This window comes from Mchenga conophoros, linkage group LG14, assembly GCF_057382185.1.
Source record: "Mchenga conophoros isolate Kocher_MC1m ecotype Shallow Benthic linkage group LG14, M_conophoros_male_GT1.1, whole genome shotgun sequence".
NCBI lineage: Eukaryota > Metazoa > Chordata > Actinopteri > Cichliformes > Cichlidae > Mchenga > Mchenga conophoros.
The window spans coordinates 34846002-34869622 of NC_140539.1; the positions used below are offsets into that span (position 1 = coordinate 34846002).

The 23621-nt window shown below is 39.5% G+C and overlaps 6 protein-coding genes and 1 pseudogene across 6 annotated transcripts; all 7 read left to right on the plus strand.

Annotated features, from left to right (window-relative positions):
- Positions 1–1174: 1174 nt before the first annotated feature.
- Positions 1175–19399, plus strand: cldnj (claudin j). Its single transcript, XM_085244151.1, has 2 exons — positions 1175–1343; positions 18758–19399. The coding sequence occupies exon 2, from the start codon at positions 18764–18766 to the stop codon at positions 19397–19399; it is 636 nt and encodes a 211-aa protein (XP_085100277.1). The 5' UTR covers positions 1175–1343; positions 18758–18763.
- Positions 2164–3280, plus strand: LOC146560217 (claudin-4-like). The gene has a single exon (XM_085244153.1). It carries the CDS (start codon positions 2258–2260, stop codon positions 2888–2890), a length of 633 nt encoding a protein of 210 aa, XP_085100279.1. The 5' UTR covers positions 2164–2257; the 3' UTR covers positions 2891–3280.
- Positions 5485–6889, plus strand: LOC146560218 (claudin-4-like). The gene has a single exon (XM_085244152.1). It carries the CDS (start codon positions 5546–5548, stop codon positions 6179–6181), a length of 636 nt encoding a protein of 211 aa, XP_085100278.1. The 5' UTR covers positions 5485–5545; the 3' UTR covers positions 6182–6889.
- Positions 8545–9705, plus strand: cldnf (claudin f). The gene has a single exon (XM_085244150.1). It carries the CDS (start codon positions 8596–8598, stop codon positions 9340–9342), a length of 747 nt encoding a protein of 248 aa, XP_085100276.1. The 5' UTR covers positions 8545–8595; the 3' UTR covers positions 9343–9705.
- Positions 10409–11609, plus strand: LOC146560220 (claudin-4-like). Its single transcript, XM_085244154.1, has one exon. The coding sequence runs from the start codon at positions 10497–10499 to the stop codon at positions 11127–11129; it is 633 nt and encodes a 210-aa protein (XP_085100280.1). The 5' UTR covers positions 10409–10496; the 3' UTR covers positions 11130–11609.
- On the plus strand, positions 16120–16763 carry LOC146560221 (claudin-4-like; annotated as a pseudogene).
- Positions 19400–21501: 2102 nt separating the features above from the next.
- Positions 21502–23541, plus strand: LOC146560222 (claudin-4-like). The gene has a single exon (XM_085244158.1). It carries the CDS (start codon positions 21612–21614, stop codon positions 22296–22298), a length of 687 nt encoding a protein of 228 aa, XP_085100284.1. The 5' UTR covers positions 21502–21611; the 3' UTR covers positions 22299–23541.
- The last annotated feature ends 80 nt before the right edge of the window (positions 23542–23621 follow it).

Genomic DNA, 23621 nt, shown 5'->3' on the forward strand with positions numbered 1-23621 from the left:
TGTGTGCAATTTCCGTGTCTTCCCAGCGCCTCAGCTTTTAGTTGCTCCCAGTATAGTTTTGTATGACTTCTTATGTTCCTGTTAATAAAGACCAGCCTTTGAGTTCATCCCCGTGTGTCTAGAGCCGTGCATTTGGGTCCTCTCTTGCCTTCACACAGCCGCCGCATGACATCATCCACTGAAACTGTGACGCTACCTGAGCAACTGGCACGCAGCCCCCAGTGATGATATCATACAGATACAAGCAAACCACAGTTTTATCTGATGAAAATCCTAGACAGTATAACAATTTCCCTTACATCAGAAAATCTAACTTTTTCCATAGGAACCAGTAACAAAACATTGATCTCATATACAAGAAGATACCTTGAGCATATGACAACTTATAACTTATAAACAGGTGCAAAAACTATTAAATAGGTCAGGTAGGTTTTACATACAAAGCTTATGGGCCTTACAGCATATAAAATAACACACAATCCCTCATCTGCAGTTTTATTTTGTTTATTTCTTTGCATCGTAACCCTTCAAGTTTGACTAAAGGGTTGGGCAACTGAATAACAACCAAAGGCAGCCGTTACTGTGAAGTCTGAGCTTGTTCCAGACAACTCCCTTTGTCATTTTCCCACAGCTCAAGCATTCAAGTCTCTTACCTGTTGTATCAAAATTTGTACTGTTGGCTTTTGCAGGGATACTTACGCATTGTTATGCTTTTTAAGCACAGTTTAATTACTTGATCGCATGTCTTGGCAGTTTTTTAAGTAACATTTTTTAACAGTTACATTTAAATTTTGTTCACCATCTGAATCTTAAAATGATCTTACATGTATGTGAATATTTTCTTATTACCCACGAGTTTGACACGAGGAGTCATGAGGTAAATGATTGCAGCATAAGGCCTATCAGGAGTAATCTGGCCCTGAAAAATCTCTCCTCAGAGTCTTAATTGTGAAAATTCCTCCCAGCCTCCTTGTGTCTGGAACCTAATCTCCATAGCCAGGCTCAAGTACCTTTAATGATCCTACCTTGGAAAAAATAGAGGTATTATGGTCCTTACCGCAGTTCTGGCTCTAAAACACTGCCTCTATTCATTTCGGGGACAATCTGATTCTCCCTCTACCTCCCTTAGCCCCCACTCACTATTCCCTCTTTTAGTAATAGTCTGTCACCTGAAATCACTGTTCCTGGTGTTTGCTATTTCTCTAACATCTCAACCCTGATGTCTTCAGAATACTGTGGAAAACTATCTGTAAGTCAAGTGGGATCTGGACTGCAAAATATACATTCTCTCTGAGGACATCCTGTAAGAGCTGCAAGTATTTAAGGACTGACATCACTGCAAGGTCAGCTTTAAACCTTTTTACTCTTTTCATGCTAACTAATATAAATTATTTTCTTGAGGCTGTAAAGGAGGTTGACAACAAATCTATCATTCTTTTTCATTCATTTCAGCATGAAATAGCATTCTCTTTACATTTGCTGACAAGCAGGGCATGTGTGCTTTCAGTGAATGATAAGAATGGTGTGAGTGCACCTGCACAGTGTAAAGTTTATGAGAGTCTTTTCTAAAAAGCTGTTTTGGAAGACATTTGGGTTCAGCTAATGTACATTTAAACAACTATTCAATTCAGATTAAGTATTATTAATATTAGTTTATATTATTTGGACAGTCAGGATTTTCTTTCTCTAGACTGAGGCATTATTGAATTTCAGAAATAACTTGTTTTCAGTGGATCTGTTATCCTGACTTGTATAGTTAATCAAAAAAAAAGGTTAACTATACTACAAAAAAGTATAACAATTCGATCTGTATATTTAGGAACCAGTTGGAGAAGCTTTTTTTTTCATAGTTCCTCAAAACCTGACATTTTACATATGCATGATTGTTACTTCACAACAGTAAAGTAGTTTCAGTCATTGTTACTGCAACACATCAAAAAACATGGGACAAAAAATATCTTCTATGGGCAATGCTTCTGCCACACCCGTGAGTCATAAGGTAGCTTTTCCACCTGCAACGATTACCCAACTGAGACCAAAACTGACATGATGATACACGTTTGGGGTTGAGATTAGGGATGAGAACCGTAAGGACGTCACAGCTCTGTGTAACTTTGCATGTGTCAAGCCCCTCCTCAGTTAAGTATAAAAAAGGCCCGTTCCAGACTTATTCAAACATTTACACTTGGGGATCTTTCAAGCAAGACTAACTTTCTGGACATTTTTTGAAATACTGCAAGAAATTTTCTGAGGAAATATGGTTTCGGCTGGCTTTCAGATGCTGGGCACTGCCCTGTGCATTATTGGATGGATTGGGGTCATTGTTATCTGTGCTTTACCTCAGTGGAAAGTTACAGCCTTCATCGGCCAGAACATTGTCACAGCTCAAACTACATGGGAAGGCATCTGGATGACCTGTGTAGTCCAGAGCACAGGCCAGATGCAGTGCAAAGTTTATGATTCAATGCTGGCCCTGTCTTCAGACCTCCAGGCTGCTCGAGCCCTTACTATCATCGCGATCCTGCTTGGTGTCATTGGCATCCTACTGGCCATGGCTGGAGGGAAATGCACCAACTGTGTGGAGGATGAGAGCTCAAAAACCAAAATTGGCATTGCAGCTGGAGTGGTCTTCATCATTGCAGGTGTTTTGTGCCTTGTCCCAGTGTGCTGGACAGCAAACGCCATCATACAGGAATTCTACAGTCCAATGTTAATTGCTTCTCAGAAGAAGGAACTGGGAGCTTCTCTGTTCATTGGCTGGGGAGCAGGAGGCCTCCTCATCATCGGTGGTGCATTCCTCTGTGCCAACTGTCCTCCCAAGGATAACTACTCTGCCAAGTACTCAGCTCCCCGTTCATCTGCTCCAGCTGCAAACAAGGGCTACGTTTGAGGAGAAACAAGGAAAAGGAAAAGCTGAGAAAGCCAAGAGACTAAAAAAAAGACATGAATCAAATGCGTTGTGGTCTTATTGATTGATTCATGTTGACACTTTAAATATTTCAATATTTCTATCGTGCTTGTTTGAAAATTGCTAAGAAAAAAAGCCCACCGCACCCAAAACTGGGCGTGGTGCACACAATGTCCCATACGGTGGAGTCACAAAATGCTGTAAAGTTCATCATGCTACTTGGATTTGTTGTATTTTTCATTCATTCATTTTCCTTTGATATTATCCATTTGTATCTTTTTGCATAACATTTCATGTGTGTTCAGTGTGTTTTTTATTCATAGACGTTTTTAAACTGTAAATAAAGATGCGTTTTAAGCACTGCTCAACCAACATATTTTGTGAGTTTATCCTTTTTTTTATTTATTAAAACTGTATAATGTTAAGTTTAAATGAAGTCTTATAAAAGAGGATATGAGGTAACACCTCTGTCTTACAACAGAGGTGTTACCACCCATAACCATATTTTAGTTTATAGAACTAAATCAGTGTTTCTTTTTTGTTGGCCAAAAAAGAGTCCAAGCAGATGAAACTTATACAAATCAGAAAACAATATAATTATTAAATATATTGTAATATAATTAAATATAATATATCTAAGCACATATTTTTTTTAAAAAAATGATTAGTAGATAGTTGGGATAGGCTCCAGCGCCCCCCGCGACCCTGAAAAGGATAAGCGGAAGCGAATGGATGGATGGATTAGTAGATATATATAAGATACATATTTATCAAATCACTACTAGGAAACATGACTAATTTTTATGTAAAAATTCTTTAGTAGATGCATGAGCAGCTTAAAGATTTCCATAATGTACTTTAAAAAGAACAGTACAATACCGTGAAAAAGTATTTGCCCCTGATTCATTGGTTTTTGCATATTTGTCACACTTTCAGATCATCATGTTTCAGATCATCAAATAAATTTTACTAATAGTCAAAAAACTCAAGTAACTACAAAAGTAGTTTTCAAAATTGGTTTCACTTATTAAGGGAAAAAAGCAAACGCGGTTTGTTTAGCCGTCGATAGGACGACTTACTGAGTTTCTTATCATTGGCCTTCTGCATAACCCAGTTTTACTCGTGCTTCAGGGCACAAACTGTTTGCCCAATTTAAGTGTGAAAAATGTGCAAAAAATAAGAAATCAGAAAGGGGGCAAATATTTTTCACAGCACTGTATTCTAGGAAAATAAGGCACTCCTTTTCCCTCCAAAACTGCTTCCTCTGAGTGACTCTTTAGTGAAGCGCTCCCTATCTGAGTAATTACTTGGCCAACACTGCCTCTTGCTGCAAAGAAGATATCACATCTTGCAGTTTTTTGTCTGACTGCTGAGTGAGACAAAAAAACTGTTTCAACAGTCAAACGGTAGCATTTTAACCTTAAAAAATCTGTTAAACCTGAACCTTCAATACATCAGTATAGTATAAATGAACAAGGTTAGTCACTTATCTGATTAAAGATTTAAACATTTAGCATAATGTCTGTGTAGGTTCTCAGTCATCCAGATCATGATATTCCAAGGAGCTTGAAAAAGAAGCGACTGGACTTCTGTAAGTTTTTGACAAGAGACCATCAAATAAAACAGGAAATTGCTAACACACTCAAACATATGAACTTGTCCCAGAGACAGGAGATAAATACAAGACAGCAGGAACAGAATGGGAACACAAAAGAGGATTAAAACCCTATAGCCAAATTCAAGCAGTAAAAACACAGATTTCAATATCACAAGGAAAGTAAAGCTAACATGGAGCTCGAACATAAATCCAATCTCAAAACCAAAAGAAAGTCATAAACCCCCAAAACACAGAATAAACCTTAAGACCTTTGGAACAGGAACACAGAACTAAAGGCATGAATTAGCACCAAAAGGAACTTGTATCAGTTGTAAGCAAATCAAGGCCAACTCAAGTAAATCAAAATAAACACTAAGAAATAACAGAAATCTAAATATCAACAATACCGACTAAAACTAAAGAAAACTTAAATATTCCCAAAACTCAAACTCTGGATCCCAGACAGAAAGACCCTGACATTTATAGCATATTTAAATCAACTGACCAAAGTGTTTAGAGGCCATAAAAAATATACATACAATTAAAAGTGCCCGAATAAAGACATTAGAAACATAATTAAACAATAATAGAAATAAATAAGACTCTGCTTGCACAATGATAAACCAAGAATATTCTTTTAAAAGTCAGAGAAAATAAATAGGTTTTAAACAGCATAGCGTGGCTTAGCATATTTGATTCTGCATTTTCAGCATATTTTTACACCAAATGTCCTTGCTATTGCAACCCAAAAAATTAAAAAGAAATAAAAGAAACCACAGAAGCAAAAAATTATTGTTGTTTGCTTTTTCATTTTTTTATCCAACCTTGAAACTCTGGATTTCTGGCTGGTCAGCAATAATGAAGGTCACTAGGTCTGTTTGTGTGTAAACTCATCTGGCCAATGGCAGTTGACGACTGTGGTTTCGCATTCCCTTATGTCTGTGTCTCTTTTATTTCACACAACAAACTTTAAGCACAAGCTTACAGCATTTCCTCTGCACTCTTTTTGACCTTAATGTTGGAGAAATTAAGACAACAAGATGGTTTCTCAGGGGATTCAGATCACTGGTATAACAATGGCTATAGTTGGCTGGCTCTTGGAGATCACAGCATGCGGCTTACCCATGTGGAAGGTCAGTGCTTTTATTGGTGCCAACATCGTCACAGCTCAAACCTTCTGGAAGGGCTTGTGGATGGACTGTGTGGTGCAAAGTACAGGCCAGATGCAGTGCAAGGTGTATGACTCGATGCTGGCTTTGGAATCTGACCTACAGGCTGCTCGTGCCATGATTATCATCGCGATCCTTGTTGGAGTCTTTGGACTGATCTTGTCAGTTGCTGGTGGAAAATGCACTAACTGCATCAAAGAGGAGCGATCCAAAGCAAAAGTCTGCATCTGTTCTGGGGTTCTGTTCATCATCTCGGGATTTCTCTGTCTCATTCCAGTCTGTTGGTCTGCCAACGCCGTCATCACCAATTTCTATAACCCAATGATGATGAATTTCCAGAAATATGAGCTGGGATCTGCACTGTATATTGGCTGGGCCGCTACTGGGTTGCTCTTAATGGGAGGGGGGCTCCTGTGCTGGAACTGCCCACCTAAATCTGAGCGCCGCCACTATGTGCCCAAATATGCACCTGGAAAGTCAGTCTCCACATCAAGAGAATATGTTTAAGGTGGTATTCCATTTCCACATGGACTCTCAAGGTCACAGAAATAGCAAAGGTAGCAAACTGGAGATTGCTTTAAAACTAAGATATAAATTATCCACATATTTGAGATAATGTAAATATGGCTTAAAACTACTGCTTGTTGAACGATGAGGTTTGGTCATGCTTTGTGTGGTTGTCAAGGTGATCTTTTCCACATCGGATGTTTTGTTTGGCCAAACATGTGAAGCTTATATCATAAACAATGGCTGCATTCCATTTGGAGGTACCGGCAGGGCTTTGCGACTGAGTCATTTGATTCATTGTCACATCTGCATGAAATGAAATGTTATTATTGTTACCGCTGTACTATTCCTTATGTGATTTCTCAAAAGGATTGGTGTAAAATACTTTCCTTAAACACCAAAGTATTCTGTGAAAGGGGCTTTTGTAATGTCTAATTTATAATGGAATGTAGCTGTGTTCAGAATTTCTGTTATTTGTAGCATCATTATGATCGGTGTAAATTTTAAGTCAGTTTTCTGTCAATGACAAATTGATTAATATTTATATCTTCTCTCACATATTACCTAAACAACCAGCAGCACATATATAACTGCTACTCAAGAAATGTGTCTTTAAAATTGTTTTCTTTTGCAAAACACTCTTTCTTGCCTTTGATGTATTTTCCTGAAAATTCTCTCCATTTTTCTGTTGGTGATCACTTGTAACATTTCAGCACTGCAAATAAACTGAAGTTTGTTCTGCATTCTTGATTTTTATTTTGGTCAAATTTTAGTGTATAAACTATATTATGGAGACAGGTGAATGTTGAGGAGTAGTAAAATGAAAGTCAAGCAAAAGGTGAGGCAAGTACACAATCCTCTACTGTAACTAAAGAGCAGATTAAGTACATCATTACTCTGATAATCTATTTTGCATGCCAGTTTGTCTCAAAATATGCCATAGATCAATACTGAAATATAGTATAATAAAACTATCAACGTGAGCAATAGCTGTAATATGACATAGTGAGGATTTTTTTTTATAACTTAAACGCACCCATTGTTGTGTTAACAAGCTTTAGTTTCAAATTTTTATAAAAACCTAAATCATATATCACTCCGTAAGAAAAAGGTGTGTTCTACTAACAAGCGAAAGTGTGAAAGTGGTTGGTAGAGCAGTATCGGGTAACTGGTATAACATGTGAGCACTTTGTTTTTACCCAACAGACATCTCGGTCATGGGATGTTATGGGTTTTCTTTAAAGTATCACCGTCAGCTGTATTTTATCCCATTCCTTTTATGTGATTATTATCAAAACGAAAACAAATAATCCAGTTTCTGTATGTACCTTTGATCGCCTGTCAGATTGGCATAAAGTATATGAGAGAAATAACTATAGGCAGGCAACAGAGAAAACATTGTGAGTCTAAATGTGTTTGTTTTGTACTTCATCACGTTTTTTCAAAAGCTTTTATTTTAGTTTTAATTTTAAAAAATGACAGCTAACAATTTAATTACTGAACCACAGAGAGAAGCAGCATGTCAGCTTTGTTATTCCCTAAATAAATGAAATGAAGAAATACTGGCGAGTGTGTTAAACAAAATAAATAGATGAAAATAACTAAAATTAAACCATGTGTTTCATTTTAGCTTATGGCCATACCACCTTGAGCTCACAAATCCGTCTGAATTTAGAACTAAACATTTAAAACAAATTTTCCAGTAAAAATCTATTTAGCTTCAAGTTACTCCGTTTTAGTGAGTGTGTGAAGGATGGAGAGGGGTTATCCCAGTTTCAGGTACTTTAAACTTGACGAGTGATTGTTTCATCCAAAAGACTTATTATCACTGTGAGAAAAAGATCCACATATGACACTGTGTTTTGTTTTGTTTTGTTTTGTTTTGTTTTGTTTTGTTGTAAAAGGAAGCACTATAAACATTTTGTTTGCCTGATTATCTAATCAGCTGTAGGCTAATTATCCTTGTGTGTGTGTGTGTGTGTGTGTGTGTGTGTGTGTGTGTGTGTGTGTGTGTGTGTGTGTGTGTGTGTGTGTGAGCTTTAGGCTAATTATTCGTGTGTGTGTGATCACCAGTGAAGGGCAGGGAGGGGGCATCACAGTTTAAGCTGGTTTCAGGCACGTTAAAGTTGATAAGGGATTGTTACTAACCAACAGGCCAATAATGATTATGAAAAGAGATCTGCATATGAAACTGTGCTATTTATAAACAAAAGGCAGGCACTGTTTAAAAAAATCTGTGGCAATCCTTCAGCTTTAGAAGCAGAGGAATCTTGTTTGGCCAGAGGAACTCACCTGACAACAGGACTGCCCTCCTCCTTCACATTCTCTCGCAAAAAACAGAGCTGTGTCACTCTGCAATTGAACCTGTCCACTGAAAGACTTTTCTCTCCTGGTGTAGACGAAGCTGCTAGACAATGGGGAAGATTGGCAAGGAAACGGCAGGTCAGGTCATAAGCTTCATAGGCGTCATTGGGGTGGCAGTGGCCTGTGGGATCCCCATGTGGCGAGTTACCTCTTTCATTGGAGCCAATATTGTTACAGGCCAGATTGTATGGGATGGTCTGTGGATGAACTGTGTGATGCAAAGTACTGGACAGATGCAGTGCAAGCTGAATGACTCTCTCCTGAGCCTGACGACTGATCTGCAGGCTGGCCGAGCACTAGTCATCATCTCACTTCTCTTTGGATTTATTGGCTTTATCATCTCGTTTGTTGGAGCCAAGTGTACCAGCTGCCTGGAAAAAGATGCATCAATGGCAAATGTGGTGATCATAAGTGGCTGTCTCATCATTATCTCTGCTATCCTGATCTTAATCCCCGTCTGCTGGTCTGCAGCTTTCACCATCTCAGACTTTCAGAACCCCTTGACTGTAGCAACACAGAAAAGGGAGATTGGATCTGCTATCTACATTGGATGGGGCTCAACTATACTTCTTCTGATTGGTGGGATCATCTTAACCACCTCCTGTCCTCCCCAAAAACAAATGTATGGATACCCTAGCTACCAACAACCGGTGTATGCTTATTCAAGACCAAACTCAGCTGCATATGGCCGTGTGTATGCTCCACCATCCAACCAACCATACACAGTCGCAGGTGGTTATGCTCCCAGCAAGCCATATGCAGCACCAGCCTCATATCCTGCTTCACAATATCTATAAAAATGAAGGAAGAGATCAAGGACAGAGACTGAAAACCTTGCCCTGACAGCTGCTGGACTTTCAAATGACCACTGGGAAATACAATCACACGAAAATATCAGATGTACAGACGGCATTATTCTGATACACTGATGTAAAACAACTAGACTTCTACACATACTTTTACCTTTAAGATTGTGAAGCTTTGATGTAAAAGGAATCTGTGTGTGTGCTGAAAATTGCATTGCTTTTCACAAGGAAGTCACTGTCTGATGTATTTATTTCCTTGTTATGAACTACAGATTTAGCAGTGTGCTTCTTTTCTGTAACTGCCACTTTATCTTGTACATTTTCATATGAATTTCAATAAAAACATTTGTCTTACCTGTAACCTGCCTGTTTACGGAGTCATTGTTTATTAAAACATCATGAACAATTATCTACATAAAAAAATAAGTTCAGATCCGTAGATCTACACCTACGTAAATTTTCTGCTAAAATCTTTAAGAAATTGATAGGTAACAAATGATATTAGTGTCTGATTCCACAACACAAAATAAAAATAAAAATCACAAGGAGTGCGGTTTAATCTTTGATAATAATGTAAAATATTGATAGTGATATCAACAGAGTGGAAAATAAATTGGGAAAAAATCAACTCGATTGGTACAGTATTTCTGATAAATTAAAAAAATGAAAATAAAAATATACAAAACAATACATTGACTCAAAGCTATGATCAATTTCTATTATGTCTAAGGACACCTAAAGTAGGAAGGCATCTTGTTAGAGAATTCCTTGACATCCATTGAAACTAACACCCGTGTTTGTTTGTAAAGCCCGAAACCGGTGACCTGCCCAACCAATGGTTGACCAGTGCAGAGGATTGTTGGAATGAGGAATTTTTACAGTCCTCATTTACATACTGACGTGCATCTGATCGAAACTAAGTCTAGTCTGCGTACAGATAATGTGAAGAATCTGGCTGGGCTGGTAAATCGTTCCTGGTAGTGGTTTCAGGTCAGAGGGAAGGATCATTTGACTCCACCTTCAAGAGAGCAGAAGCACCTTTATATGTGCCATGGTCTTAGTTAGAGTTCACAACCTAAGTGGACGTGCTCGTGAAACCTTTAAATCCTTTGCTTCGTTCATCTCCAAGGGACTCAAGCCTCATCATGGTGTCAATGGGACGACAGATGCTGGGCTTTGCTCTGGCAATCATTGGCTTCGTGGGGACCATCGTCACTTGTGCCTTGCCTATGTGGAGGGTCACCGCCTTCATTGGAGCCAACATTGTGACGGCGCAGATTATCTGGGAAGGTTTATGGATGAGCTGTGTCATGCAGAGCACTGGCCAGATGCAGTGCAAAATCTATGATTCTCTGCTGGCTCTTTCTCCAGATCTCCAGGCTGCCAGAGCTCTTGTGGTCATTGCTATCTTGGTTTCTTTTATGGGGGTTATCGTCGGCATTATTGGAGGAAAGTGCACCAACTTTGTGGAGGAACCAAGATCCAAAGCCAAAGTGGCCATTGCTGCTGGAGCTATCTTCATCTGTGCTGGTGTGCTTGTTCTCATCCCTGTATGCTGGTCTGCCAACTCCATCATCCAAGATTTCTACAACCCTATCCTGATAAGTGCCCAGAGGAGAGAGATTGGGGCTGCACTCTACATTGGCTGGGGCACAGCTGCACTTCTAATCCTGGGTGGTGCCCTCCTCTGCAGCTCCTGCCCACCCAGAGAGAGCCCAGAGTATCCAGTGAAGTATGGCGGTCCCAGGTCCACAGCCACCAGCCGAGCCTATGTCTGAAATTCTACTGAGAAGGACTATAAATTATTTTAATTTTCTTCAGTAACACTCCTTCATTCTGATTGTCTAATTATACCACAATTTGTATGTCACTTTCTGTGTTAAGGTAACAAACTATTCTGACTTTCTGTGAAATTCAGAATTCTTTGGTAGACACATGAGGGTTGTGTTTCTTAGACATCAAAAGTCCAAAGATGTGTGAATCACAGAGCTTCCAGCACGCCCCAAATCTGGACTGAATGAAACTATTTTATACTGAGCTTGTATCAAACCTAACTATCCTCTGAAGTCTTGTGGGAAATCAAACCTGTGCTTGAACGATGCTATGCAAGTAAATGTGTATTGTACTACAGTTATATTATGAATTTGTTGTAAACAATATTTAGAAATATCTCTATTCAGCTGCAATATGAAAGTACTGCTTTTGTTTACTGAGCTGATTTGTAATAAAACATTTTACCTAATTATATAATTTTGTTGGTGTCCTTTTAGATCACTCAGAAATTTGTTTACTGGTTTAAATGAGGTGTTTTTCTTTTTTTCATCTTTTTTTCCTATTTATCTTGACAATAATGTATTTATCATTACACAGAGCCTAAGCAGTTAAAACATTTAGCCTTTGTTGCCGCCTTCATGGCAACAAAAGCTAAATGCTCCTTCGTGGCACCTTTTAACAAGTTTAGCCAGTTTCACACCAATACTGCCAGCGATACTCTTTTCATAAAACTGGTTTTGTGTGTTAGTCAATGAGTAAATAGAACACCCATAACACCCATAAGACACTACAAGTTAAAAAATAATGTCAATTAAAAGGCATTTAGTTCTGCTTTGAATGTAAGCTATATAGTAGAGATGGCACGATACCACTTTTTTATGTCCGATACCGATACCGATATCATAAATTTGGATATCTGCCGATACCGATATGAATCCGATATAGTGTTTTTTAATCAACAAAACTGTTTTTTAAATATCTTGCTGCATTTTGTATAAGTTCATACTCAAGTTTAAAACAACAACTACACTAAACCTATTCTGTTATACCTGTATGCAAAAGAGAATATTTCATAGTTCAGCAATACTGATCAATCTAATAAACTTAAACCTACACCATCCTCCCTATTCTGGTATTTTAAAGAGTACTTAGCATAAATATTAAGCAACCTAACTAATAGGGTTCCAACTCCCAGCAACAACAAAAATAAATAAATAAAAAATAGGGAACCACCCCTCACGCTCCACCTCATGATGCTTAATCGACGTAATCAACCTTAATTTGATGCAGTGTGAAAAAAAATGCACAGAAATCAATTATTTTTCAAGAAATATTAAATAGATTCAACAGCTTTCTTCAACAAAATTGCAGACTGCACAGATGGTACCTTCCCAAAGGAAAAAGTACTATAGCTTACTAGGGTATATTAGACTTAATAGTTACTATATACAGTAATGGACTTCTATTCATTTTACATCAAATTAAAACTTTGGGTGTCAGATAATTAATTATTAAAAACAAGACATTTTAAATGAGAATAAGAAAGAAAAGTATGTCTTTGTGCCCCCTTTTCCCTGTTAATGCCCTATCGGCCCCCCTGGCTAAACTTTGCTAGATCCGCCCCTGCACAGTTACCAGCCGTCAGCTACGTAGAAAAAGATCCTGGTGTAGAAAGTAATATTAAATAAATTCTAACAACAGCTGATCAAGCTTAAACGTGCTGCTGTTGTTCAGCCGCTGGTTTCCTCTTTCTGGTGCAAAGTGGGCCAAAAGCAAACAAGAGACACGGACTCGCGACAGAAAAGCCGATCAGCTGATCATTGATCAGTTTCATGATTGAAGTAGCAGCAAGAAGAGGCAGTCGCTCCATATATCGCTTGTTAAGCTTAACGCAGGAATGCTTTACAAACATTCAGAGATGGACTTACACACTTGCTTTACTTCTCTCGGGATAACTTTGTCGGAGATGAAATGCCGGGTAGCTAGCGAAGCTCCACATGCTATCCAGACCACCGACAGGTCCCGCATGCCACAGCCGCTCTATCACGTGATGCATACTGCTCCGACGTGCTAACGTTCTGAGGCGAGTTACGGCGTGTTGCAAGTTTTGTGAGGTGCTTTCGTGATATTTAATGGATCGGATTACATTTTTAATTTTTCTCCGATATCCGATCCAGTAATTTAGGTCAGTATCGGACCGATACCGATAGGTAATATCGGATCGGTCCATCTCTACTATATAGTGAAAAAATGAAGTAGAGCGGTGGCCCATAGATGTGTTTTTGGAGACCTATGTTTTACTAAGCTCGATAAGTGGCGAAAATTTATTCATCGATTCAATGGATTCTCTTTGGAAGGCATGAGGTGGGAAGTAACAAAGTACAAATACTTGTACTTAAGTAGAAATTTCAAGAATCTGTTATTTGATTATTTCTGACAGTACTCGCTTTTACTCAACGTGTAATTCTTGTATCATTTATGGCACTAGTCTCTGAAACGGTTAAAGTGGAACCGTGTGTGCTAAAAAGCAATAATCCACCAAAAATTTATTTCCAGTCTTTATATCGTTGCCCATATGGTAAACAGGTGACAGTCTCATGGTCACAGCACTTCAGTCTCTAGCTAAAAGACGCATAAAGGGAGTAACATGTTGTGCAACTTTTAAATGCAAGTATTTAGTGAATATCAGCTAACACAAACTGTTTGCCACACAGTGTGTCTGCTAGATAAAGGTACAACAGTTTCATTTCCCAGGGAGAGAAAAGAATGAGAGATAACCAGAGATTGAGAAATATGTAAGAAAGGCACGTCAGCACAAAAAGAAGAGAGGTTATGTTTAAAAGTAAGGCATGAAGCATGTAATGTGCTCATTAAAAATCAGGTGTTACATCTTTTTATGGTGTTTCGATAAATTAGATTTTTTTTTCATGTAGTGAAATTTCCTGCAAAACAAACTGAGGTTTGCTAGCCTCAGGTCATTGTAAGTTTAATGGGCTTGTGATGCTTAGATTACGTCACACCAACTGTATACTGCCGTGTATAAGTACAGTATCAACAGTATGCTGTCAGTGTAGGGGATGGAAATCACCCAAGGTAGCTTGTTGAATTCACTTCATCCACAAAGAGCAGTAAACCTCAGTTCAGCAAAAGCAGCAGCACAGGTCAGCTGATCAAGCCTGTGCACAAAGAAAGTATACTAGAACGCACAACAGTAGCGATGGTGTTGTGAATCTTTTACCCACACTGAATAACTACAACCAATTTAAAGGTTCCCCAGCTGCTGAATTCCATTTTTAACCCTGGTGTTCAGGGTGTGTTCGCTACAGTCACACAACCTGTTATGTCTGTCCATTGTTATCTAGTATCACATTCCAGAGTTTCTCTGTGTGGTTAGACAGTGAATCTGCTGAAACCAGCTGGGTTGATTACTCTGAGCTCTGTCACATGTCACTGACATCACAGCCTTCTTCTCTGAACGAACGAAAAATAACAACTAGGTTTTGGTTACTCAATTAACAGAAACTCTAACGCAGGGGTGTCGAACTCCAGGCCTCGAGGGCCGGCGTCCTGCAGGTTTTAGATTTCACCCTGGGTCACCAAACCTGAATCAAGTGATTAGTTCATTACCAGGCCTCTGGAGAACTTCAAGACATGTTGAGGAGGTCATTTAGCCATTTAAATCAGCTGTGTTGGATCAGCACATCTAAAACCTGCAGGACACCGTCCCTCGAGGCCTGGAGTTTGACACCTGTGCTCTAACGTGTTGTTTCTACTTCCATTATACATTAAAACACTTATAGTAGTCTTGAAATAGATAGTTGACATTTGAACAAATGTAAATATAAGGAAATATTTATGAAAACAAAATCAATTTGGCATTATGTTGAATAGATTTCTCACTACTAGTATTCAGATTGAGGGATTAAGATATACTTCACTGATCCTCTCAGGGAATTTTATTCTATTTATTCAACCCATCCTAAATATTTAGAAGAGCAAACAGCCAGTATATTGAGTCCAGATGTGAGCAATTGCCTTAATCAAGGGCACAGTGACAGGAGAATTGAATTAACACATGTGACATTTTAACAAAAAGACAAAAAATAAGAAAAACAAAATCTTATCAACATTTCAAAATGTCAAACAAACTGAAATACCGATGCAGTGTCTCATTTCCTAGAGAAACGTGTGTGAGAACAGATAAGCTTTGGCACCGTTCATCTAAGGTTTTGGATCATTAGGACACATTTTAAACAACAAAATAGAGTTCTGTCTAATTAACATCCAATATTGATTTATTTAAAAGTAATTTATCCAAACCTTCATCAGTGACATTGTGAATCAAGCTAGATACAGGATCACTTCACAACAAAGCTGAAGTTTTCTCAGACCCCAGACATAATGGAGAAGACAAATATATATATGTATAAAACAGATAAAGACAATTTTTCATATGGGGGTTACAAATAATATATACTGAAAATGAAAACACGCCTGAGAACATGAGAGCAAAGCAGAAACAATGAGCCCCTCCCTGTTTCCGGAAGCTTTTACTCAGTACTTGGATGTCTGTGTTTTGTTCCTTTTACGGTAGTTCTCACTATGACCACATTTCGCCATGACAGCACATACACTTCGACACACACTGACTCACAAAGCGAAATCAATACCACCTGCTCTATTGCGGCTGAAAATCTGTTTACAGAGTTTACAGATTTGGAGTTTACATATTGCACCTTTATCCTTTGTTTTTGTTGAAAAAATGTATTTTGTTTTGGTTTTTGATGTTCAGAACATTAGGAAAGCATTCAGTTACCAAAGTCCTTGTCCTTCTGAAAAATGATAGAAGCCTGAATGTTTAATATTCCTAAACACAAAGAATCCAGCATAGCCAGTCTTCTCTGTCAGGGCTTCTGAGCCCACAATAGCTTCGCTTTTATACCTCTTTTTATTAGATTTCATGCACACTTTAGTGACATTCAGAGCGAGAAGACAATGGCTTCTCTGGGGTTGGAGATGGCAGGCTGTGCCCTTGATCTTTTTTGGTTGGATTGGTTTATTTGGTGCTCTTTGTCTGCACCAGTCCCATGTGGAGGGTCACAGTGTTCATGGACAGCAACATTGTAACTTTGCAGGTCATGTGGGAGGGCATCTGGATGAGCTGCATGCATACATGTATGTCTACGACTCCATGCTGGCTTTAAGCCCAGACCTCCAAAGTTCCTGTGCTCTGGTGGTAGTTTCCATCATCATAGGTATTGCAGGGCTCCTCGCAGCTTCTGCTGGAGGGAAATGTACAAACTTCATTCCAGAGGAGAGAGCCAAAGATAGGGCCTCAGTGACAGGTGTTGTGCTGCTGATCATCATTGGTCTACTCTGCACTATTGATGTTTCCTGGACTGCCAGCATCACCATAAGGGACTTTTACAAACCCATGGTAGTAGACGCCTAGAAAAGAGAGCTTGGTGCTTCCCTTTACATTGGCTGGGGGACTACTGATCTCAGGAGGGGGGCTCTGTTGTGTCAACTGCCCTCCTAAGAAAGATAATGCTCCATCTGTGAAGTACTTCTTAAACAAGTCTGTAGGAAACAACACAAAGGAGTCATTCAGATCTCTGACACCAAAGACATACATTTGAACATTCTGATGGGAATATTGAATAAACAAAGGCTGTTGTGAAACATAAAGAAAAAGCACATGCACACAGACAACATGCAATGAAGGAAATCTGTTCATTGCATTTGTTCTCAAGAGGGAATCAGTTTTAGCTTCCTAGAGGCTTCCTAAACATGTTTCCTAAACATTAAACATGTTTACGTGGACAGTTTATTGTATAATGTATTTTATTATATATATACATATATATATATCAATCACCTGACTAATATATATATATATCAAATATATTATATATATAGTTCTTACTTTTATTATTATTATTATTATTATTATTATTATTAATAATAATAATAATAATAATAATAATAATAATAATAATAATAATAATAATAATAATAATAATAATAATAATATTTCTGCTTCTGTGTTTGTTTCCTCTGATGATATTTGTTTACATACTTTTGAAAAAGGGGCCTGGGAGTGATGTGAAAAAAACACGGAGAGAACCTGTTTGTCCGGTACTTACCAGTAACGACTACTCAAGTAACAAAAAATGGTGACTCAGGGACCAACAACGCTGTTGGCTGATGAGTTTAGTAACCCATGACTTACCCTCAGTGGTTTCATTCATCACACTGTGTCATGCTGCGTTTGCTCAGCACCGCAAAAATTCAAAGGTATTATCTGAAAGGGTGTAAACCTGTTTCCGTGTGTTGAAACTGGTGCCACTGTGTGTATTTCAGAATAAAAAAATAACTTTTAACTGATTTTCCTTTAAAATGCTTATGTTGTTTGTGCTCAGCCGCACCTGTCTAAAAGGAGTGTTTTCTCATGTTATCAGGCTGCTGATCTGACACTGGGCGGGGTCGAATCACTAGATGTTCAGGAAGTGTGTGAATAGCAAATGATGGTCAAAACAACACCTCTCACTGCTGTTCCTATCTTTCTCTGCTGTTTATGGTCACAGCCCACCCCCCGAATGGCACTTTCCGGTTATATGGATACAGCGGAGGAATAAAGATAGCTATTAGTATCAATAGACTTTATTATCAGTTTACTAACAGACCCAATGCAGTGTGGGGCGCTAACAGCTCATTGTTTAACATTAAAGAAAATTCAGTTGTAAATATGTGCACCACAGATTAAAAAAAAAAAATCAAAAAGGTGATACCAGCTTCTCCAACATCCCATAAAGATTCCGATCGAATTAAATTTTATACTAACTCAATTTTACTTATATAGCGCAAACTCACAACAGCAGTTTGTATATTGTAGGGCAAAAACACTGTAACCCCCTAGGTGAAGGAGAAACTCCCTTGAAACAGGAAGGGAGAACAGCAGAACCAGGCTCAGGGTGGGGCATCAATCGGGTGTGACTGGTTTGGGGCAAGGGGAAAGAAAGAGAGCAGACGTAGCGCATTTTGTTTTTTAAATAAGGTTATTACTAACTCAGCAGTGACAACTCGAATTCTGAACCTGTTCATTGTGAAACAGCTATTTATAAGATGATAGATCATAGTCCAAGAAACAGTCTGTCGACTGCAATCATCTTAACAGATGTTTGTTCGTCTTTAGTGAAATACTGCCATCTAGTGGACTGTGAGCCAGAAGGCCAGAAAACCCCAAAATGATTTTCCGATAAAAGACACAGGAAACCGTGGAAGCTTGTTTTTGCCAGTAGAAAATGAATAACTTAAAAAATTATGTATTTTTTTGTTATGCAAAAGAGCTTTTTTGCCTTAATTTTAAAAATTCTCTCAAAATTCCAAGTCAGCTCTCTCAGAATCTTGACTTATTAACTCAAATGTTTGAGAAAATAACTTGAAATTTAAACTTCATACAATGCTTCATATTTCTTCAGTTTCCAAGTAGTTATAATTTAAGTTTAAAAGCTGTATCTGTATGATGATCCTCATCTACATGAGTACATGTTACATGACAGAATGTTGCAAACATCTATTCCAAATAAAAACGAAGCTTCTCATTCTTGTCAACCTTCTGTGTTTCCTGCAGTTCTCCATGGGTCTGCAGGAGCTTGGCATCAGCCTGTCAATGACCGGTGTCGCTGGGACCATTCTGATCTGTGCTCTGCCCATGTGGAAGGTGACAGCATTCATTGGCACTCATCTGGTGGTTATGCAGGTGTTCTGGGAGGGTTTGTGGATGACCTGTGTCAGTGAATACACAGGTCAGATGCAGTGTAAGCTCTACGATGCTCTTCTGGACCTGTCTCCAGACCTCCAAGCAGCCCGTGGCCTTATTTGCATCAGCCTGGTTTTGGGATGTCTGGCGTTCCTTATCTTTCTTCTGGGGGCGCGCTGCACCAACTGCCTGGGCCACCCACAAATCAAAGCTAGGGTGGTGATGAGCTCTGGGGCCATCTTCTGCCTGGCAGCTCTCACCTCTATAGTTCCTGTTTCTTGGACAGCCAACTCCATCATCAGGGATTTCCACAACCCTCGAGTCCCTGAGGTGATGAAGAGAGAGCTTGGAGCAGCCATATACATAGGTTTTGTGACATCTGGGCTGTTGTTCTGTGGGGGAGCCATTTTGTGCACAAGCTCTCCACCCCATAGAGACAGGTTCCCCTCTAGTGGGTACACACTGGCCAAGACACCCACACGTAGCAGTTACGCCATCAAGAACTATGTGTGAAGATAAGATTGAAGACTGAACACACATGTCAGGGTGCGTCTGAGTGAATAAAATACACTACCAACATGTTATCACTTTAGAATAAATACCTTGAACTTGCAGTCTTGAACTCTTTGGATAAAACCTATTAGCCATTTAATAATTCAAATATGGAAGCAATTGTTAAGATAACCATCTATTCTGGCAGTAAAGTAAAATAATTAGATAATTTATGTCTTAGTGTCAAATCATACATGTTTGATCATATGGAAATCAACTTTAAAAGTATGAAAAATTTACTCAGTAGTTTGTTTGAACCACATAAATCTTTTCTTTTTTTCTAGATATTTTGAAGTGGCACAGGGTTGCACCAGTAGAGGTAGTGCATTTGCTTCACTCCTTACCCAACTCTCACCTCTACCTCAAAGAAGGTGTCTGTTGAATCTGGCTTAGGTGTCAGAGTTGGTCAGTGACTGCTCAGAAAGTCAGTGGTTCAGTCCCAGGCTTGTCCAGTCTGCATGCGTTGTACTGTGTGGCTACAAAATAGTGAACATTCCTATTTCTTATGCGTCTGTTTTGTGTAGCAGTCTGATGTCTATAGGTTGTAAATTTAACTTTATTAGAGACACACACAAAAAAAACAATCAAGAGAAAAACTCTTGAAAGTTGCCATTCAGTGAGACAAACACACATATTTGTAGTTGTATCCAGTTCTGGAGTACTGCTGATTGTGAGAGTGCTATCAGTCCCCACATTCAGTTAGTGATTGTGACCATAATTGCACAGAATGAACACATATTTCACACCCATCAAATCACTCAAAAACCTCTCTTGAGCTATGGATGGGAGCATCATTGTCATCCTATAAAAGACTCATCCCATCAGAACAGAAATGTTTATAATGCACTCACCATGGCCTGCTAGTAACAGCACCCCTCCCACCTTGGCCTTCAGAATTGCCTTAATTATTCTGCTGAAAGCTATCAGAAGATGGGTATATTGTGGTCATACAGAGACAGAGATTGACAGCAATAGTACTGAGACAGGCTGAGGCATTTAATTAATAATCAGCTGTTGTGAAGGGGCCAAGTGCCACTACACTACCACTCGAATACTGAAGCATATTCAGTATCAGGCAGGATGGATCCATGTTTTCATGTTCACGCTGCTCTCTGACCCTGTCAAAGCTGGTCCAAATGATACGCCTCAGAAAAGCTTAACTCTGGTGAGCCTTTGCAACTTGTAACCTCATTTTCCTGTTCTTAGCTGATGGGAATGACGCTCTCCAGGACAGGTCCTCTGCTGTAGCCAATCTGCTTCAAGTTCAACATGTTTTATATTTTCCCAGATGCTCTTCTGCATTCCTTGGCTGTAACAAGTTGTTATTTGAGTTACTGTTGCCTTCCTATCAGCTCGAAGGAGTCTTTGCCTCTGACCTCTGACATCGCAAGACAGAGCAACACACTAATGCTCACTGGATATCTTCTCTTTTACAGATCACTCTCTGTAAACCCTGAAGATGACTGTGTGTGAAAATCCCAGTAGATTAAAAGTTTCTGAAATATTTACACCATCACCAACAACCATGACATGTTCAAAGTATTTGGAAGTAATTGTAAAAGTAATTGTGTTTTCAGCTTAACGTGCATGCGTTCGTGTAGTTTAGTCTGAAGTTTTTGTGAACTTAAACAGAGAATGTTTTCTACGCTGAAAGCTTTTGTGATTGTGACTTGTTTCTTAGTATTCAGAATAAAGACTGCAGAGTAACCGTGCGTCATTTGAATCAATATTTTGCTGTCACTTTTCTTACTGCCACAGAGATTTAGTAACCTGTTGGGAGAAATCTCAGAATCAGCAAGAATTTGTGGCTCTTTAGATCAAGTTACTTCCCAGAAACACAGGCCAGTGGCTAAACATGAGCGCACAGAAGAAGCTTTGTTTTCCCCCTCTGCTGAGAAACTGTGAGAAAGCGATTGTTTTGAAACCATGGTAGGGCAAACAAGGATTTCCCTCCTCCACCCAGCCGTAGACACGCGGTGCCTTCTTTTCAAGAATACCAAAGAACTGGTTTCCTCTCTCTGAACACGGCATGCAAAACAAACAGGCGCACAAGCAAATGATCTCTGCCTCACACATGCACATGCACGTTAAAATAACACCCCACCCCACTGTGCTCTGCAGCCAGCTGCTTCTGGTTACACAGGCAGGTCTGCAGTGAAGAGGAGGATCCGGCATGAAGCAGAAGCTGGAGCAGAAGCTGGAGCTCGCTGCCCTCGGCCTCGGCGCCATCGGGTGGCTATGTGCCATTCTGACACGCTGCCTAGCCTTGTGGAAAGTAAGCGGCACCGTGGACAACACCACAGCTACTCTGCCTGCCTACTGGGACGGGGTGTGGTTGGAATGGGATCACTGGGATTTGGCCCACGATGGCAGCCTGCATTGCTCCTTTTACCGGTCTCTCATGTCTCTTTCTGGAAGTTTTCGGACGTGGAGAGCCCTGATTTTGGCAGCCATTGGCGCTGGGGCTTTTGCTTTAGTGATCGGAACAGTGGGGATGGTGTGGTTCCCTCAGCGAGGCCAGATCAAAGTGTTTTCTGGTAGTCTCTTTGTTTTGTCAGGGATCATACTGTTGGTTCCCATAGCTTGGACGTGCCACCACACCAGTCAGCCACTGGAGGGCGCTGTGGGTCTACAAAGGGACTGGGGACCTGCTCTCTACCTTGGATGGATCTCTTTTGGCTTGATGCTTGCCGGTGGGGTGTTTCTTACCACCAGATGCCCAACTGCTCAGAGGCAGGAGGAGCAGACTTCAGACAGCAGGTACCCAAATCTAGAGGAGGAGGCCAGTCACCCACTGAGCAGGATCAACAGGACTACGTTCACACACAGCCAGTACGAACGCAGATCAGAGCCTATATGAGAGGACTGTGATGCAATATTTAACCGAGCGTGAGGGATTAAACTGGAAAATCAGCAAAGAGCTGAAGAAAACTTGTGGCTGCAGGTTAGGTAATGATGCACTGGCTTAAAAGTAATGAACACAGCACTGGAAAGTCATTTATCATGGGGCTAGTTTCACTGATAGGGATGTGGGCAGGACTTTAACTTTGCATGTTGCTTTGCAGTGTTTTCACCTCCAGTGAAGATAGCAAACTGTTCATAATGCAGTACTGTTATACAGTTTAAATTACTTTCAAGTGATACTTTTGGGTGTCTGTTGCATTACTTGATGAAATTACCAATTCTGACCGATAATAACGATCCCAAAACTTATCGCACAAATACATTTTACTGTGTAAATAAAGCAATACAACTTTACATGGACTGAACTGTTGGACACAGAAAAGCACTGCAAATTATTCAGAAACATGTTTTAATAAAGTTGTTTGACTTTTTTTCTTTTAACTAGTTATGCCACTGAGCAGATGAAGAGGTGTGAGGGGCAATTTAAAAATCATATAACCATCAGTTTTTCAGTCTTTTGAAAATGTTTGATGGAAATAAAGCCAGAGTCTCTGAATAGATGAATATTTGTGGCCCAGTGGCGAATAAGACCATAAACGTACTCATCCTACTCACACAATAAGCAGTGAGAAACAAGCATGAATTACAGTCTTCTAGAAGAACGCCAGCATCTGGATATCATTGCACGGATTAAAGTTTACCAGCACCACATCAGGTGCTACAACCTCACCCAACATCACCCAGCATCACCCAGCAGGAGTGCATACGAGAGCTCAAACGTGTGACGCTGCTGGACAGAAAAAAGTCTGCGTTATATCGGATTAAGCCGATGTGCCAAAAGCATAGATTATAATCCAACAAGCAGAAGTGAACCGTTTCCTGTGTGTGCTGCATGTGAGAAAGGAAAACTGTGGAAAATATCCTCATTCTGAATTTGACAGTCTCTGATATTCATGTGTGAACGAGGATCTGATTTCTCAGCTGTATTTCTTTTGTTTGACTTCTAATTTAAAAAAACACCAACAGTTGCATCACTCTTTGGGCTGCATCTCACTTTTACTTTATAGTTTCTTCTACTAATGATATTTTCAAATGCTTTATTGTCACCTTTCTGAACACCTTTAAGATAAACAGGATATTCCATGGAATTCTGTACATTATTTTTTTTCTTAAAGAATAAAACAGAGGTGAATTTGTCATTACCCTGTGCCGGTTTACTATCCATCCTCTTAATTGCTTTACCAATTCTGGGTCTTGGGGGCCTGGAGCCCCTCCCAGC

Bases quoted from the DNA above. Each gene is read 5' to 3' on its own strand.
- LOC146560220 (XM_085244154.1), top strand. From the start codon at position 10,497: ATGGTGTCAATGGGACGACAGATGCTGGGCTTTGCTCTGGCAATCATT.
- cldnf (XM_085244150.1), top strand. From the start codon at position 8,596: ATGGGGAAGATTGGCAAGGAAACGGCAGGTCAGGTCATAAGCTTCATA.
- cldnj (XM_085244151.1), top strand. From the start codon at position 18,764: ATGGGTCTGCAGGAGCTTGGCATCAGCCTGTCAATGACCGGTGTCGCT.
- LOC146560217 (XM_085244153.1), top strand. From the start codon at position 2,258: ATGGTTTCGGCTGGCTTTCAGATGCTGGGCACTGCCCTGTGCATTATT.
- LOC146560222 (XM_085244158.1), top strand. From the start codon at position 21,612: ATGAAGCAGAAGCTGGAGCAGAAGCTGGAGCTCGCTGCCCTCGGCCTC.
- LOC146560218 (XM_085244152.1), top strand. From the start codon at position 5,546: ATGGTTTCTCAGGGGATTCAGATCACTGGTATAACAATGGCTATAGTT.